The sequence below is a fragment of the Lonchura striata genome, chromosome 1 (assembly GCF_050655825.1).
Source record: "Lonchura striata isolate lonStrDom1 chromosome 1, ASM5065582v1, whole genome shotgun sequence".
Classification (NCBI taxonomy): Eukaryota; Metazoa; Chordata; class Aves; order Passeriformes; family Estrildidae; genus Lonchura; species Lonchura striata.
The window spans coordinates 11590582-11610689 of NC_140703.1; the positions used below are offsets into that span (position 1 = coordinate 11590582).

Sequence of the window (20108 nt, forward strand, 5' to 3'; positions counted from 1 at the left end):
CACATTCTCTGTCTCAGGGTTTTTTCCTAGAGAAGCACAGAGAGAAGAAGAGAAAACCATTCTTATCTGTACCTGGGTTTGTGCCCATGTGGAATAGAGTTTGTTTACCCAAGGTGATTGCTTGATTGGATTCTGGTGATGGTTGTTTGGATTCATGGACCAATTTGGAGCCAACAGCTGTTGGAGTCCAACAGCTGAGAGTCACAGGTTTTTCTAGTTAGTGATAGTTCTTGTTAGTGTAATATAGTATAATAAAGTAATTAATTAGCCTTCTGAAATCATTGGAGTACAGACATCATTCTTCCCAGGCATTAGGGATCCCAGCTCTGATAGTCCTCTCTGTAGCTTTTGTTCATCAAAACTGCTGCCATCCCTGACTTAAATAGCAGGACATGGATGACCCAAGTCCTGGCTCACCACAGTCAGGTTAACTGCTGCACACTTATGCTCAGACTTTCTGGAACAAAGGGTGACCCCAGTACAGGCTGCGTTGTTTTGGTAAACCCTGCAAATTTCAGGAAAGGTATTGATACGCTTTTCTACCTGTAACAGGATTCAAAGCTTTAGGTTGCTGGGCTATGCACACTTTCATAATTCCACGCCGGGCTGCACTGCAGTGAGGTTTGCACACTCCCAAGGATAAAAGTGGCTTTAAACAATTTCTGGAATATTCCAGGAATGAACCATCTAGAAGAGCAGCACCAGATGACAACAGCATGTCCATAAAAGAACTGGGAAGGTTTAGCAGGAGAGTGTTTGGCAGGTTCCCTTGCCTAAGGCAGATGAACTTTTTGTCTATAAACCTGTGAAAGCTCTGAGGGAGTTGAGAAGGCAGTTGCATGTTTTGACTTGTATGTACTAAAGATATAAATATCATCCCCCTGGAACTGCAACAGTCTGAGGCCATTGGCATCATCAGGAAGTGTGAATACCCAAAAATACTCCACAAATTTCTCAGAGGAGTACAAAACAACCAGACAGGAGGATAAAGAGACAATCCCATACTCTTCATGTCTCACATTTGTGTTTGAGAAAAGCAATTCTAAATATTACTCTGGATTTGCAGACACAGAGATTCAATATTAAAAAATCTTCATGGTTCGAAAAGGAAATGTGACTGAACAAAATCTTATTTAAAAAAAAAAAAAAAAGCTTCCTTTATTCTCAAGGATGTCCAGACCAGCTGGACATTTGTGCTGTAGAAAACGTAACTTTGCTGGCCATGGTAGGAAATAATGTTAAATGAAATAGCAAGTTGATCTTTAAGCTGTCAGTTCTAGCCTGAGTTCATATACAAGAAGTGAGAAATAAAACAGAGATCTACAGACATAAATCTAGCTGTGAATTAAAAAGATACAAGTATAGACAACCCCCTACCCTGGCCCCTTTCTCGTAGGTGCCGAAAAAAAACAAACCTGAATGCAAGAAAAGAACATCCAGATTAAATTTCAGAGTAGGAACAGTTTGGGGAAGAATATTTAACTTAACTATGCAAGAGAAAAAGAACTGATCCGGTAAGACTAAGACTGCTACCCAACAGCAAAACCCACAAGAGGCACGTTGTTCTCCAGATCAGTTTTCAAAGGAAGAATAATGGACTCCCATGAGTTTTTGTCTGCCCATTTATAACACTCTTACTCAATGCAGAAACAGATAAGGGAAATCAGCACTGATTTAAGAATCTATCTTTGTCACATGATTATTTGGTACATACAAGGAAAGCTTAGCAAGGATAACTTTGAAACTTTCTAATATTACAATTTCTGGCATGCAATCCTCCCTCTGATCTAAAGCAGAGACCTAGAAGCAAAAGTTCAACTTCTAAATAACCAAACCTCATAAATAGAAGATTAATACAGAAAACATTTAATATATGAAGTTAGCATACTACTCATGCTTTTTCATGCATATCCAAGTCCGAGTTGAAAGAATAAACTGTTTTTAAGATTTCTAGACACAGGCTGGTAAGACATTAAACGCTTTACTGACCCATTTGAAAACAAAACCTCACTAGTTTCCCCAGGCCATTCAGTTTTCAGGCTGAAAATCTGAAATATGTCTGAAAGGAACAGGAGATGAAGAAAAAGCCAGACAGAGCTCTGCCTGCAATGCACCCCTCTTACAGGTGTTTAGCAACAGAAATATTTTTTCAGCCTAAGTTATCAAACAGCCCAGCCCATGATTCCCTCCTTGGCAGCAAACTAGTGATGACCTGTTAAATGGTACAGTTAAATAGAAGCCTGGTGCCAGGACTTTACTCAATTAATTACAACTTTCAAGTTTAGATTTTGCTTGAAGGTTCTGAAAGTCTATTTGAAAATAAACTTCCTCCCCTAGTGCTTCAAAAGGGTTTATACAAAACCAAATTAAAGCAGTACAAAGTCTTCCTCAGCTTCTAAAGGGTTACATACCTCCTTCTTCCTGGGTATTCAGTTTGAACAATTTTAAGATGGCATTAAACCTTGTTTTATTTAGGAAACCCCTGTTTCACACGAAACTCTGAACAGGTCTTCAAGTTGCCTGAGTCCTAGCTCAACAGTGTAGGGAAGACAGATAAAAGTGCCAAAGACAGAGAAGACAGCTCTTAAACATGAATTTAACAAAAATAAAACCACCAACAAGCCACTAGTACTGCAGCAGCACTGTGATGGAAACGAGTGGGCTGTGAACCAGGGCTTGGATTGTCTCATCCTGTAAAGATGCAACACCTATTTTTTTTTTTTTCAACTTATCTCAAGCATCCTCTAATTTAAAGTAAAATGGGACATATTTTGAAAGAAAAGCACCTAAATTCTCCTGTGCTAAAGGAATACTGGGACTGCAGGTGGACTTACAGCTTTCCTCCTGATGTTGCATCAAAACATACAATTTTCAGCTAAGCTCAGCTATCTTAAATGAAAACACATTTTTTGATGCTCAGAGGGACTATCAATAGAATCACTTGAACAAGCAGATCTGTTGTAGTTTTACAACACTCAGCACACGTTCCTATAAATGAAAGGATAATTACTCCAAATAGAAATTTAGAGTAATTCTGATTCTCTCCAGTAAGAAGGAAAAACTAAGCCTCTGCTTCTTAAACTTGTTAATTTTTGTTTTGCTGTTATTTCACAATACTGATCCAGTCATGGACACTGGAATTATTTTCAGTTTGAGCATTAAATACAAAAGCATCTAATAACAGGAAAAAGCTGTCCCAGGTGGGCTGCAGATATATTACCTTCCTTCTATGTACTAGATCACAACCACGAGAAAAACATTTTCAGCACTGAAAAAGAAATGGATCAGAATGTTTAGAGAAAGGCTTACTAGGAAAAACAAAAGATGGACATTTTCATCAACAGATTCTAAAAGGAATTCTTACCTAAAACAGTGAGCTCTGCAACTTCACTTTCACGTTCTCCAACCATATTTGTTCCAACACAAACATATTTGCCAGCATCATTCTTTCGTGTGTATGTGATCATCAGCTTTCCTCCTCTGATCTAGGACAAACCAAAGACAATAAAAGTACTTCAGTATGAATTATCGATTTAATAGTAATAGCTGGGAAAAGATTTTGTTACAGATAATAAAACAGAACAAGCCATTTGTGGTTTTACCTATCACACTAAAAAAGTGGAAAAAATTACTATTAGGCTAATTTCCTTCTCTTATGCAGAAAGCTTGTGTTTTAATTTTACATCAATATTTTAAAATCTCTGAGATTTGAAGACTTGTTAGTTTTTTCTTCATTCTGTGTGATGTAATGCATGCTCACCAGCCTATTTAATGCTTGTTAGCCAGAAGGACTGTAATTCCTTCCCATGCATTGATAAAATCAGTTGGAGAGTAAAAATTAGCACGAGACATAAATCTCATTTTCACATCAAGTGCTGCAATTACTTTTTCTTGACAAGAAATATGTGCACACTATCCTGCTGCTGGTCGTGCTCATTATTATTCATGAATTTGGTGTTTGTTTTTGTTTTCATTTCTTAAGGAAGTGAAGGAAATTCTTTATTCTTTAGTTCTTCACCTTAAATAGGTAAGTTTAAAGGCTGATAAGCAGATGAGCAGAAGCAATTACATTATTACTGAGAAATGAATAACACTCTGCTCTTAATTTTGAATTCAGCTTTTGGGAGATAACAGAATTCCAATAACCCCCAAATCAGAAAACACACTTACCTTTTGTGATTTCAATTCTTATTACATTATATAAAAATGCACATTAAATGCATATGAAAATACCTTCCTTTAAAAGGATTTTTTCTCACATTTTATTGACCAAATAGTTGAACAAGTTGCAAAGTTCACCAAAATGCATCAAAATTTGAGTAGGCAGCTGCATATGTACCACGTTTACTTTGATATACAAAAAAAGTTCTTCAATTACAGAAGATACATTCTGAAGTACACATATGCTTACAAGCCCTATCACTTTTGAAAGCCACTGCAGTTCAAGCCATGGGTGGAAGTAGACAATAAATAAAAGCCACATATGAAGCTACATGAAAGGCTCTAATGTGGTCAGTGACAAGGAAGAGAGTGTTCTCAATATGAGGTATTTAGCTCGAGTTGCCTGCAGCTAGAAATCTATCCCTGGAAATTTGACATCTCGAGCAGCGTTGGGCTCTGATTGTCATTGTAGGATGTACAGGCACAGAGATGACAGTCAGTTATTGAGATAAATGGACACACACGTGGAGTGTAGACAGCGTTGCATACAAATTTCATTCTGTTGCCTTTGGCACTCATTGCTTGAGAGCACAAGAGAAATGTCCTTTATCATTCAGAAAGCTGGTAATGCTGAAATTTCAGTGGAGATTTGAGGCATGAGGAATGAAAAAAATAAAGGTGACCTGCAAACACACATCTTTCAAGAATCTATATGCAGTTTTAGATTGCTGACTGCCTGAACTGGTGAGCAGAGGAAGAGGATGTAAACTATAACTAGAAGTCTACAGATGTATTTATTTCTGTTTTACATGTCCCTAAATCACAGAAGCAATTGATTTTCCAAATAGTATATGCAAAGGATTAAAAAAACCCCACGACTTTCACTTGCATTTTGGGGTACTTGTATATCCAGATACATATGCAGAAACTTCTACCTTTTATGTATATAAATAGTGACCACACTGGATAGAACAAAAAAATGTATTTATATGTCACAAGAATTTGCCAGCTCATCTGATGGTTTCAAACCCATGTAAACTGAAATCTGTGATTTTTGTGTATGTCTTCAAAGTTTGAATGTTAGTGACATTCAGTAGCATTTGTGCTCCTCTATTATTTTATCACTTAAGAAAATCCCATCCAAATCCACCACAATATGACACAACTGCATATCTTGCACAAATTGTAACCTTAAGCAAGAACAATCCTAGGAATTTCTTGTAGGAATTGCTACAAGACTCTCTTCAAAGCTTAGATGGAGAAAAGCATTAAAGCAGAAACATATGAAAAACTAAAAAGTCATTGAAAGCTGCTTTTCTTGCAAGTTATTTGAGATTTAGATAAAGCAGAAGAGGCAGAGGAAGCATTCCCTCATGGATGTTGAGGCAGACTTTCTAGGATGTGACATGCACGCTGAAGGAGGTTGTGCTTACAACATGGAATTCTGAATGCATGTGCAGAGGGGTTTCTTTTGTTAGGTTGGTTGCTTTCCTTAAAACATAAGAAGGGTTTAGAACTTTCACTACAATGACAGTTATTCCACATGGAATTGTGATAAATTACACAGCTACAATAAAATGTGCCACCACTGAATGTGGAATTACACGTCTGTAACTGGAGCACTCACAGATGGCTAGAAGGAAGTGAACTTCCCCTGGTGGGCAACTACCAATGCATTTTGAAAAATTAGGCACCCACCATCTCAATAAGACTAGACTATCCCTTCAGTTTAATATGACATTGCAAATGAAAACTGCAGCTATGTAAAATTGATGTTGTCTATGTGCAGTATTTCTTCTCAACAAGCACTCCCAGAAATACCTATGGACCATAGACCAATGGCTTTAAGTAAAAAAAGTACATAAAATTTGGTAGGAACACATAAAGAATCACTGCTGAATTTGTCTTACTAAGTTCATATCCAGTACTGAGAGCTGTAAACAGTCAAATCACCTTTGGAGACAGTACATGAAATCTTGCAAATTACAACTCTTCACAGTCTGCCTATACTTAACAGTATATGAAGGCATTTTAATTTGAGTGCTCTGGCTCTTCTCATATTTTTGCCCTTGCCCCAGAGTACACCAGCTGGACTTTATAGCAGCAAATGATATAATTTGCAAAGTGACAGGCAGTGAGTATACCATTACATCCCAAACCTCCTGAAGAGTTGTGACCATGCTGAATACCAGCAGAAGTCCTTTCTTCCTAGTAAACAAGATACAGAAAACAGTTTTATTCCACCACTTTAGTAGATATGGTTGTGCCGTGGGAAAAGAACGGCTTTGCTAACTGCCAAAGCTAAAATTCTAATTGTGGAAGTAAGTGTCATGTTTCATTTATACCAAAATGAAGCCAAGACACTTTTTGGCTTTTCATGCCTCTTCAGTATTTTGTTCTGTGCCTACCAGCAAATCTATCAGGTATTTACAAGTTGGATAATACAAGAATAACACTGAATTCTAATAAGAGAAAAAGACTGATTCTAATAAGAGAAAAAGATTCTAGTAAGAGAAAAAGCATTTCACAGATGATCTTCAGCTGCCTGTACGATGTGTGGATTATTGTATGTATGTTAAGAAAATATATGGTGGTGACTTACAAAGACTTACAAAGACTTTTTGAAAGCTATTTTCTATGACCTGCCTGCCTGACCATATTTTGCTCCTCCTCAGTAAATTGCTCATTCAAGCAAGTCCACTTCATTTATTTCTTTAAACAATAGTTGGAGATGTTCATACAGAAAACTCTAGGCACCCACAGAGTTAACTAGGTCCAGAATTGTAAATTATGGCCACCCAGCAGCAAAAAATCATATACAAATAATGAATCAACTCAGTCAGCCAATAAATCAAATCCATAAAAACTTACCCAAGGGTTCTACAACATACCACCAAGAATTCAGTATAGCTGTACACACATATATTCTTATTCTGAGACCATATTTTATATACCTATGTGCGTTGTGTATATGTGAGTAAATTTCTGCACATATAAATCCGTACCCATCTGTCTGTGTTATGAAATATTTTTATATATGTGGGTGATTCATTTACTTTTCACAGAAATGTGGTATGAAATATGAGACAGAATGAAGCCATAAGAGAAATGCTTGGGGAGTCCAAATATAAATGTGAGTGACATTTTTTTAACTTTCTTTCAGTTTCTAGTTTATTTCTATTTAATAAATAAAATCTGCTCTGTTGCAAAATATTTCAAAGGCAAACAAATTAATAGGAAAATCAAATTTAGACGGCAGAATGAAATACTGACTTCTGTTTGTATAGCCAGGGTTTCTGCATATGTGATACCACAAATTTAATATATTTTAGTCTTCCACAGTACAGCATACACAACAACTCATTTTCTCTCATTTTCTAAATTGAAAGTGGTGGGTATGTAATATTAACATGTCAGACACTGCCTTTGCTTTAAAAGTGTAAATTATGAATAACAATACAACAGTCGAAGTACAAGATGAGTCCAGGCAATTGTAATTAACAGTGCCACCAATGGTATATCCAAATAAAATGGAACTTTTATTTCTTAGTTACGAAACACAGCGTTTGTTCATTTTCCTCTGTCTGGTCTAGCATCCCAAAATATCCATATCACAACTCACCACTGCAGGAGAGGCTGTAAGGCATGGAATGTCAGCAATGGAAGGCAGCTTTGCAGTTTGAACAAAGTTGAACAAAAAAGGGTAAAAATCATTATCTTAATTTTTATTTAAAAATTTGTATCTTGTTCCAAGCCTTGTGAATCCCATGTATTCTTCTCTACCTATTATAGCATGCTTAAATATCAGACACTAGACATCAAAATGTGTTTGGAGCAGGTATTCAACAATGACTAAATTTGTTCTTGTTTAACTTCAAAGTTCAAACAACTGAGTCTGTCCTGCTTTCCGTTCCAGTCCCTGGGACCCCAGGAAGGTACATGCTGCCTCCTCCAGATCAAACACACAAAAAATTTTATTTGAAAGTAGTCTGAAACATTCTTTCAAGTGGTCTTCCTGTGCTGTAAATCTGTCATGATGAAGTGCAAGTCAATTGTTCCCTGCTACCCTACAGACCAACAAAACAGCTTTGCAAGAGAGACAGGCCTGAAGGCAGCCAGCCTAAAGGAAGCTGCAAAATATAGGAAGGTGGCTTTATGTAAAAAGAAGGTATTTAAGGTAGATAAAATGACAATAGATTCAAGCTGCTGCTCCTGGCACCCCAGACAATCTGATATATCAGAGGCAGGATCAGATGCAAGTCCGTTCACACAACTCCTTTTCCCACTTTTCTGGCCTCATTATTAGTGGCTGTAACTACAAGAAGGTGGATATCTACAAAAGTTTAAGAGTTATCTGTGTCCTGAATATCTCGGTGAATTCAGAGGCAGCTGACAGCTATTCAGCCCTTGTCATTATCACAAGACACCAAATATCAGAATTACTTTATGTGTTTGATGCTTTACCCAACAAGACTGTAGGAACAGCCAAGATATATGCAGAATTCCATAAATGAAATTCAGAAAAGAAAAATCCATGCCTCAGCATATGTGATTTTCAGAAGTTTGAAACTGTAACAATTCCAAATTAACTTTCTATGAACATTTGGTTTTTGTTAATCACAAAGGAAGATTTAATTCAGAGGAAGATTTACTTCACAATAATCCATATTGGCTCACATTAGTCACAACTAATTTCTGAACACACAGCTATGTTTATATTGCAATGTTTGAACCAATAAAATACTTCTCTGAAATGCTTTCACAGCTACAGTGCAAAACATTTTCTGTGCAATGCTTCCTTTCTTATTATAAACCAAGATTAAAATCTTACAACAAAAGCATGTTACTACTATCTTCATGGTCTTAAATATCTTCTACAAAGATCACCAAAAAATATCAAAAAGAAGAAGCAAATGCTTAATAAACTGTTTTTCATATTGTTACTTATTAAGTACAGAAAACACACTAAACTCAACTAATGGACAACACTTAGGCACTTTTTATGGGTCACTAAAATTATATCGAGGACTATCAATCTTTCTGCAATATCCAAAGAAGGCCCTGCCTGGGAATGATGAGTTTACAATGACAACTGTGAAATTTCTGTAAAACTGTAGATTTAACCCCATGCATAAATCTCCCCTGGATGCACTGGTGCACATGTAGCTTTCACTACAATCAGTGATTGAAATCAGAAGTAAAAGTGAACTTGAACTGAACTCGATGTCTGGTATGTCTTCATTTGTCTTCCCTTAAGCAAGTCAGAGGATTTGAAGTATCAGTTACACATGAATTTTCTTTTAAGCATCACCACTACTGTGTTATTTACACACCTCCAAGGATAAAATCTCAGACTAGTCAGGGTTTATTTTCTACACAAAATTTCTGTGTTTTTAATTGCATTACCTACAGAATCACAAACGTAATAAGGAAAAATAATACCAACAAACCACAAATTTTAAAACATATAAAAAATTCCTACCTGGTAACCATAAAAGAAACTACATAACCCAAATCTCCTGAGGAATTTAGCAGCCTGTTTCCCACTGTAAAAGAAAGACCACTCTGAGGTCACTCTGAGGAGTCAGAGTCACCAAGGATGAAGACAAAAGGCCAACCTACCTCAACCCTGCAGACAGTGGCAGGGGTGGAGGGAGGAAAGCACAACCATGACTTTCCAAAGGGCTCCAGACTCTGCTGCTGATTCCAAGGGAATCTCAGTTCCTGTCATTGTAGATATTGACAATATTGTCTTACTTTTCTAAGTCTGAAACTACTGTTGGCAGGATGACAACATGGATTTAAGACAACTGTATATCACAGGGTGTATTTCATCAGTAGAAAACTTCCTACTTTTCCCTAAGAAAAGAGCAGCTGTGCAGAGCAGGAGTCTTCAACAGCAGAGTCCTAACATTCAATTTCAAACTTTAGAAGGATGGGTAGGTAAAACTTCACCAATACTTGTAATCTGATGGAAGACATTTCTCAGAATGCACATTTCTTGAAGCCATCGTGCTAAAATGCAGGGTTTTTCAAGTTTCCTATGTAGGGTCATCTAAAGGGAACTGTTCTGACAGGCCTGAAGTTATCAAAAGATTTGAAGTGGAATTTTGTAGGTCTTCTACCATGAGCTCCCACTAGAAAATAAAACATGCAAAAGTAAGGATCGCCTAGACTTACAAGTACAATTGAGAAGCAACAACAAAATCCTCACCGTTTGAGAGGAGGGAACAGGAATGAATTATTCATATTTTTCTCCTGGCTGCTCTGTGCAACAGGTCATTATTTTCAGCTGTGGCTTCAGTCACTCTGTGACCTTCTGAGATGCAGCAGTTTTGGCTGAGACTCCCACTTGTCTGGAAGAGAAGGCACATCCCCTCTGAGCCTGGCTGCCCACTGCTGGCTCCTCGCTCAAGGGATGCAAATCTCAGGCTCCCGGATCCTTCCCGTGACCGCTGCACTTCCTGCACTAAATTGCCTGTGAAAGCTTTCCTCCCTGGAGCTGGCACAGAAGCTTCCCAAGGGATGAAGGATTTTCTTAGTTCCTCTGGGGCTAGACCTGAGCTCTTTATGGCAGAGAACATGAACTGAGAACCAAACTAAGCAAATAAAATTAGTCACAGGTGACTAAAATGCAGTGGATTCTTTAATACATTTCCAAATTTGTATTTTCAAGACAGAGTGGACTTCTCATTCAAAACATTTTATGTAAAAACTTTATAATCAAGTTAATTCCCAAAGAAGTTTTGGTTCTGACAATTAAACACTACAAATAAACAAGTATTCTGCAAAACTAACCCTGAAAAAAATATAAAATGTTTTCTAACATAACTAAAAATCTACTGATTTTCTGTCTTTTGACCAAGATGACATACCATGGAAATGAGACCCCACTTCAAAAGGATATAAACCCATGTTGTTTCTATTGCATTTATCTCTGAGTGAGCCTAAGGTTAGTAGAACGCTTCTACAGTAAATGCTGGGCAGAAAAAGTTGTGAAAACATTAAACTTTTCCCATCATTTGTCAAAGAGAGGAGCATATGCACTGCAATGCTGATTTTTCATGAACAGTTAAACACAGAAGTCATATATTAACCTGCCACATTTCACTTTTCCATCACTGTTCACTACAGCTCTCATGACTGCAGCACATGCAAATCATAAATCACAGATTTCCTTGTATTTTTTGTGGTTTGCACACAAGCCTTGTGTTACAGGACTGAGGCAAAAACTTGCAGTCATAGGCAACCACAAGCAAATCTTGAGTGTAACTTTCATTATTTCTGAAGGACTGCTGAAAAACCACTGGGCTAGACTTTACAGCTACAGAAAGCTGTCTGCTTGGAAGATGCTAAAATTAAACTTACAAAGAATAAGGAGGAGAATGTATGTACAGAGAGGCAAAGAGCAAATCCCCCAGTTTCCCCAGCTCACAGAGCAGCCCAGAATTAGAATTTTTTTGTGCTCAACTTTAGAGCCTCCAGAGGGAATGACCTGCAGATCTCGGTCCGTTCACAAACGTTCTCTGTTGCCACAGACTTTACAACACGGGCTGATCTTCAGCAACACACAGCAAAGCCAGGAGCTACTTGGAGCTCCTTTTACTCCTGCAATAAGCCAGCCCAGGTTGCAATCAAGCAGAATGAAGCATACACTGTTCCCATGCTCTGCATGCGCGGGGAGCAGCGCTCCCTGATGCTCACACGTGCCATCCTTTAGCTGCGATAACCCTGCTGCTGGTGGTGGGCTGCTGCCAGGCTGGACACTGAGAACACGCTGTGGTTGGGCTCTTCCCACTCATCCCTCTGCCTCTGGAGTAGCAAGCCCTTATTGCTCAGTGTATAAATAGAAGTGAAAAGTCAGAATGAAGGAAGGGAAGCCCAAAAAAGCGCTGCCTCTCACCCAGCCTTGCCTGCTTGCGGCTGCCCCAGCTCTTCAGGCAGCTCTGGAGCCCTGCTGGGATAATTGCTTCCTGCACAGCAGCTCCTTGCTATTCTTCCCAGATGCCACAGTGAGTTTAAACTTCTGGGGCAATTCTTGTTGCTGTTAAAAGGTTATTGTAAACTGCACCAATGGAAAAGGCTGAGAGAGAAATGTGGCTGCAAGGGAGGGAGAAACTGTTCTGGACACTGAAAATACCAGCTGCTCAGCTTTTCACATTTGTATATACAAAGCAAACTAACTGGCCAGGTTCTGTATGGAAATCAGCCTCCTGTTTGCTGATGTTTGCTGTTATTGGAACAGGCTTGTAAAAATGGCAGAGAAATGGAAATGACTCTGCATATAATTTTCCTGTTTTATCTTGTGTCTTGTGCACGCCTTTTTTAGAATTAGTACTATGCTGTCATAAATGAGAAGCTTTGACATCTTCTGTATGAGCAATGTAAAAAGAACAGAATGAATAAGAAGTAATCTTTACAGAAAACTGGAAGTGTTACTTGATCAGATTTCAGTTCACTTGGTACAAATTACCTTTTCATGACAGTGACAAGAAGTTAAAAACTACAAATGCACTCCCACAGTATACTTTCTTCCCCAAAAACACAGAAAAAGCTCACACTATACTTCCAATACATACAAATACAAACACTGAGTATGAAGTAAACACTTAAACTTTTAAAGCCATTACTGTTGCTTTGCCAGCTACTTAGCAGGACAAAGAAAAAAAAAATCAAACCAAAAGCAAACAAAGGTTCTCTTTTTGCATTTAACAGACATTTATGTCACATTCTGGCTAAATTTTTCAAAAGCAGATGGCAAAATTTAGGAATCTGTGGCTGCTGGAGGCGTGTGGTATTCAGTATTTCTGCCTGTCAGATGGACATATTGATATGTCCAAGTAGTTGAATTTGCAATTCCACTTTCCAGACCTGGTTCTGAATGCTGATTACCAAGAGGAGTTCCCTGTAGCCCCTGGCATGCAATGCTCCCAGTGCCACCATGGCCCACAGGGGACAATTTACAAATGGGAGCTGCCCTCCACACTCGCTCTCTGACTCCAATCAGTGTCCCAAATATGTAAAAATATTCACAGGGAAAATACTTTAGAGTGGCATTTCTTTGTGTTGTAAAGCAAAATATGCAAAGACATACACTAAAAGTGTGCCAGGGAAAGTTGACCCATGTGAACAGACATGGAAGACAGTATTTAATGGACTGTCTTGAAAACATCCTTGCAAACAAGAGACCTTATCAATAAGCTTCCCTAGTGTTCTTGTCCCCTTTTCTTACACAAACATCAACCCCCACTGCAGTACATAAATTACAGTATGTCATATCAGTATCCTGATGTCTGCACCAAGGTATAAGCTTACAGAAGAGTTTGTGGACAATAAAAATTATCCTTGCTAATATTAGAGGTCACAGGTCCACTGTTTGCCCTTATTTATATCCAGAAAAGCTAAATAATTGATATTTGCTACTCTTGCAAAATAATAACCACACTATGGTTTTCAAATGCTGACTAAACATTCAGAATTAAGGAGGAAAGATCTAATAATTCTCAAGTATGAAAAATATAAAAGAAATATACAGCAAATATAAGAAATCATTAAGTGCGCATTGCATTTTGCATTGTACTATTAGTGACTATCCTTCATGTGTTTCAACCAGACTTTTTCTAAGACAACCACATTGTTGAATTTGGAAGACAAAAGAAAGCAAACTTCTACTGAAAGTGGAAGTCAATAACGATGAGAAAAGCAATAATTTCAGAGAATATTTGATAAAGAGTGAAAAAACATGTTCTGATAATTGTCTTGTCCTTTACAGCAGTTCCATGTGTTGTTGCACATTTGACCAAAGTACCATAAAATCATAAATAGCTTTGTCATTTGAGGAGATTCACTTTCAGGAATTGCAATGGATTGCAATGAAATATTGCATGCCTCCAGACATAAGGTTTGGCAATAAATGTTTGGTAGAATATAATATGAATATTTTTACTATATTTCAGAAGAATGCTTACATATTAATTTTCTGAAAACAGGAATTCCGGACAATCCTACCAGATTCAAAATTTTGTTCAAGATCTGGCAGGCCTAAAGCACAAATGCGGTATTACAGATATTATTACTGGCACTTGCAAACATGTATGCCAAGAACAATCTGATATGCAGGCCATTCTATGCATGGAATATTAAAACATTAAAATAATTGTATATTTAGAATTGCCTTTAATAATGCATTAGATTTGGATCTTGGCTCATCTTGCAAACTAATTTCATAGCAGGATTGCCTGGAAAGTTACCACAAAGGTATTACTTTATAATCCTTTAGTTTATGGTTAGTTTATGAACTTTTCAACAAATTAAAAGAAATTCACCTTGAGGCAGAGGACTTGGCCTGACATACTTATAGCCCAAACAGTAACTCTGTCCCTGAGACATAAGAGGAGACAAAAACCAAAGCAGGAAGAAGAATTTAATAAGATGCACACTTCTGTGAGGAGAAAAAGAACATAAGTTCATTAAATGTGGACTTGGAAGAAAGAAGGTATACAAAGAGGATTCAACTGGAAAGGAATTTTATACACCAAATTAGTCAGGTAGGCACACAGATATCAGAGTGGCTTCCAGTGTTTCTTTTTTGGTACAATCGTGGTTAAATGTTTAAAGGTTTGCCTTTTCAGAACCCTCTTTCATGGAACTCTTCAAACACAATTGTTACTGCTATTAAAAGTTTTCAGACAAGTCTAAGAGAAGGAAAATTACATACATCTAACTGAAATGAGTGATTTAAGGCTTGCTACCTAGAAGACTCTGTTAGAAGAGTTAATGGAGAGCACAAAAAGGATACAACCCTGCCCCGGTATCATCTCAGTTCTCTCAGCTGAATGTAAAGTGGACAGGGATAACTTTGTATATCATTTGAATGCTGCAAATTGGTACCTAGGTGTAATGTTTGCAGACTTATTTTAAAGACTGCATTTTGTAGCAGGTAAGAAGCAAAGAATACAAAGATAAAAACTAGTGTACTATGGGCTGCTCAGGGTTGCTCCTCCACAAGCAGAAACAAAAAATCCCTTCACATTCTCTATAGTACCTGAATAAATACATCATCTTTACCTTATAAAACTTGTCAACACTGGTAGCATCAATTCTCCAATGAGAATTTGCGGAAGTCCTTTGAAATAATGTTCAGAGAGAGAATTAATTGATTTTTGCCATCTCTTGGTTTCATTATTTCATGATCACTAAACTGATGGCCATTTACAGCATCCAGAAGTAGGTGGCCAATCAAATGGCCTATGTGTTCTATCAGAGGACAATCTTGGGGAAAAAAATGAACTCTGCTAAGAGTACATTTAGAATCATAGAATTGTTAAAGTCGGAAAAGATCAAGATCAGTGAGTGCCACTGTTAATGTACAATATATTAAAACAATATTGTAATACAAATTAGAAAATCTGTGTCAACAGGCTTCTCTTATAAAAGAGTTCTCTAGGCTGGTTATTAGTGCCCCAGACAAGAATTTGTAGATACCATTTTCTGGATTAACAAAACAAATCCCATTTTAATTAGAATCAGCTTATTATTCAACATGATACCTTGGTAAGAGAATACCAAATAAATAAAGGCTCCTTAACCTATCAGTAACTAGAACTTATCCCACAGAACCAGTACTTAATGCTGACATTTTGTCTGTCACCATACACTTTTTTGCACTGTGCAGTAGATATGAATATGTCCATTTTCAAATTTAAATAGAAAATATTCTTAATCTTTTTTATTTTTGTTTGTAGTAATATGGTTGTTGTTTTAATAATTAAGGAAAAGCAGAGATAAAGCTGGAAGTTTTAAAATTTCATGTATATTTTAACACAAAATTAGGGAGAAACACAATTCACTCTCAAAAATCAACAAGATGTATTCATATGAAAAAGAAATGAGGAACTGAGACTTCAGTTTAAGTTGTGTGCAACAGCGTGGGTTGATAAAGGCTCCAAAAGCACAGGTATCCCTAACATCACAAGCTGTAATGATGTGTTAACCCTGGTGACAGTCAGAAGAAAAGGGTCAAAGGTTCAGCTGGCATCCCTGGGGGGGATCCTTCAAGGTGAATTTGAGACTCATTTTCAGGGCAGCACAGTAAAACTGACACTGCAGTTTGAGAAATGTACACGCTACAAAGATGAAGAACTGCCTTTTTACTTGAACTTGCTATTCATTGCAGTAGAAAAAAATGGTCTTTGTTGAGATGGTTGAAGTAGGGAGAACACAGTTCACTACCACATGAGATAGTAAAGGATAACATTTTTAAAGATTGTGTCTCTTTTTGAATTTGAAATAATTATCACAGCAGGCTCGCAATTTAATTTATTCTGGTTGCTCCAGCTACTCTTAATTTTGTGTACTTCAGAAGTTATTTCCCCATGTCCTACTTAAAAGGTTCAGATTGCTACATTTAAGGTTTTTCCTCCCACTGTAAAAAAACCACCACTACATCTACCTACCTTTATTAACTTCAAGAATAACAGATACAACAGATGACCTCTTACAACATCAAAGCCTTGGCTTATCAATGACAAAAGCAGAGTAACAGTTGTCACCACCAGTCATGTAATTTCTAATATTTAAAAATGACAATGCAAAGGATACAGGCAAAACAGAGGAATCTTCTTAGCAGAAAGTCTCATTAGAACAAAAATTAAGAATTAATATGCAGTATGTCCAAAAAGCTGGAATACCTTAACTACCTTAATGACAAACAAGTCAATAAAAAGAAGTGAAGCAGTAACAACATTACCAACAAAAAAATGAAGAGTGCCAACTCATTTAGCACTTCAAAAAAGTGCTACAGCTCTTGCTATAAATTATAATGTATACTTTCCTGGAAAGTATTAGTCTCAAGAAGGACAACGGTAAAACTCACACTGATTTCAGTAATGATTTCAGTAATGAGAGTTCAGGATGTGTGCAAAACCTATTTTAGTGAAACACATTAACTGTGCAGATTTCCCAGGAGTTATAATCATGTAAAGTACCTGCTCTGTAGACATTCCTAAATTATTACAAACCCCTGAGATCCTTGAATACAAGGGACAATCTCAAAACCACTCTAGCACTTCAGCATACAGTTAAATGACAGAGATGTTTTCTTTGTAATCACAGAAAACCTTTAAGTATTTGTAGCTGGGCTAGATCCTGCAAGTATTACACAATCACAAACACCTGGAGTGGAGCATGGCCCGAATATGAAAGTGAAGATATGATTCTACTGTTTTGTCTACAAAAAAGAGCCCATTTATGATTTTATTTATGTTGCAATAACACTTTGCAAGGTGGAACAACACAGCTTTGTTGCAAGTGTCAGGCTGCTTTACATGTATGAATGAATTCAGGTCCACAACTCATGAAATGCTGAATAAGAAGAACTGAACAACTTCAAGGCTTGCCTGAGATCACGCAGGAAGATTGCAGCACCAATCTGCTCTGCTCAGCTTGCAGACTCTCTACCTCAAGGCAATCTTTCATGCACTGCACAATAATTTTCTCTGTAGGAAAATGTTTTGCAGCACACTTCCAGAAATCATGTTGCAATGACTGTATAGTCTCCTGGCAGAAACAGATCTTCTGTGATTCTATTCACAAACACTCACTTCTGGACTACCTATAATGCACCATGAAATTACTTCAGTCAGGCACCTGAAGCTTCTGTGGTAACACTTTACTCTAAATGAGCATTTTTTCTTTTTCTTTTTGATTTTCAGTAGGTCTTACTTCAAGAGAAATGCTCAAACTGAACACCACAGCTCAAAGAAGTCCTAAGAGACAAATGATTTCATATGAATGGGGAGAGCAGGATGTTCAGTTTGAAATGTGAGGCGTGCTGGAGGTAACTCTGAGCCATCATGCCATCTTTCAAAAATCTGACATTCTGAATGGCATAGACGCTTTGGGAAACAATTATGCAAAAGCCCCACAAACTTACAGTTAAGAGATCTTGGTTCATCATCCTTTTGTTCAAGAAACAGAATTCTGTATTTTGTGAGGGAGGGAAAATTACTTAAGCATAGATACGGCTAGTTTCAAAATTCAGTATATTCCATGCAGCAGTAGAAATATTTTGAGATATACACCAGGAAAGCTTTTCACTTTCTCATGCTTTACTTTTTTTATGAGCATTATTTTCCATGCCAAATGTTTGGGGTTTATTTACTCTCAGATTTACTCACTTTTGACCCTCTCCCCTCTGTGTAATTTATTTTCTCCTGTGCAGCCAGAATCAGGAGGCTGAGCAGAGGCAAGTAGACAACTGACAACAGCAGCAGACAGAAGCAAAAGCAAAGCTGCTGAGTTAGAAAAAACAAAATGAGTATAAATAGATCCAAGTATAACTAACCACCCACACTTCCACGTTAAACAAAGGAACAATATTCATGTGACCATGTGCCAAAAACATTCTTGTTAGATAATAATTTTGCAGAAGGAAAAAAAAAAAATCAATTAATTGCTCAGTGCAGCATGAGTATTAGCAAGAATTATCCTACAGCTAGATAAAGAAAGAAAGCAGGTTCAGATTTTGTTTTTTAGTTTTTTTTTTCTTTTCCTTTTAAGGAGGATAACCTCTAGCAGGCAGACATGGCCCTGCATAATACGACACAGGAGTCTGGAATAACACCCTGCAATGTGTGTGTGAATCCCTCACTACTGCACGTGCTGAATATCTGAACTTGGCAGTAAGTAATTGGGAGTATATTATTACCTGGAGAGAGAGAAGTACTCTTTTGGGTTGAGGAAACCTAAGAACTGAAAAATTATTATTTTTGAAGTGCTGTGATTTGGACTAGACTTTTCATATGACCAGAAGCATCACAGGAAACTCAGTAAGGCAAAACTATCCAAACAAAGTGAAATAAGCAAAAGTGAAGTTGACAGAACTTTCAAAAAGTAGACCAAAAAATCAAAGCAAACCAAACAAGAAGCTCTAATCACTTACAGCTGTTCAAGGCTCCAAAAACGGGCACTGTTCTTCTCTACTATTTTTATTCTACATTTTTCTTTTGATTATGAGAACATAATATGTGCAAACTCAGCACACAGATTGTTGAGGTTTTATTACACATGCTTTTAGAGTTAGTGTCATTTTTACTTTACAAAAGTAATTCCTAAAATAAGCATGATACACAATAAAGTCTCAGTTAGCAGTTATCCGATATTTAGATTTTAAGTGACAACATGTGGCTGCTGTGGTGTGCAAGCAAGTAGGAATATCAAAAATGCCAAGTACAATCAAATTTATAAGGTCCACTAGAGACTTTCAAGAACAAAAATGTACCTTTTTTTTCTCTCCCATCCCCCAAAATGGAGAGGGTTTCAGTGTTTAGAAAAGAGAAAACACAATGAAGAACTGGGTTCCTTCACTTCACTGTACAAACTTGCCACAAATAATACATTGATTTCTGCAGGGTATCTAGTTACTAAAACATGCTTTACAAATGGAACTATCTCTGTATAAGAGCATAAAGTAAACCTAAATAAAAGTAAAAAAAAAAAAAAAAAAAAAAAAAAAAAAAAAAAAAAAAGCTGACAGGTCCAGGAGAACCATGGAAGGCAGAAAATTTGTAGTGCTGTTTTGCATATTTCATTTGTAGGGATCCTAAGTCCCATGTCCAATGGAATCTACTCCGAGCACTTTTTCTGCTTGTACACAGGTTGCCCACTTCCCACTGTGAGTTCTAATGTTAAGTGTGTCAGACTCATAAAAGCCTGGTTTTTTTCAATATTACTTTACCACTCATTGTTTTTGCTCCTGAGGAGGAATGAGGAAAGGCATAGCTTTTTAAGGGGCTGGGGAAAACAGCGTTTCCAGAAATTTTTGACTTGGAGGAGGATGTCCACACTCTACATTTAAGATCTCCCGGCAGCTGATGAAGGGAGGGGAAGGGAAGATTTAGCTTTCTAAGCCCAGTCTTCATCTTTATTGTCTGTAATATAAGCAAAGG

The 20108-nt window shown here is 37.2% G+C and overlaps 1 protein-coding gene across 11 annotated transcripts in view; it reads right to left on the bottom strand.

Annotated features, from left to right (window-relative positions):
* ROBO1 (roundabout guidance receptor 1) overlaps nt 1-20108 on the bottom strand; it is a 684183-nt gene that overhangs the window by 81904 nt on the left and 582171 nt on the right. For all 11 annotated transcript variants that reach the window (XM_085589936.1, XM_031505944.3, XM_085589954.1 and 8 more), the window contains one exon: nt 3365-3485. In XM_085589936.1, the coding sequence (XP_085446062.1) occupies nt 3365-3485 (121 nt within the window). The remainder of the gene's footprint in view (nt 1-3364; nt 3486-20108) is intronic.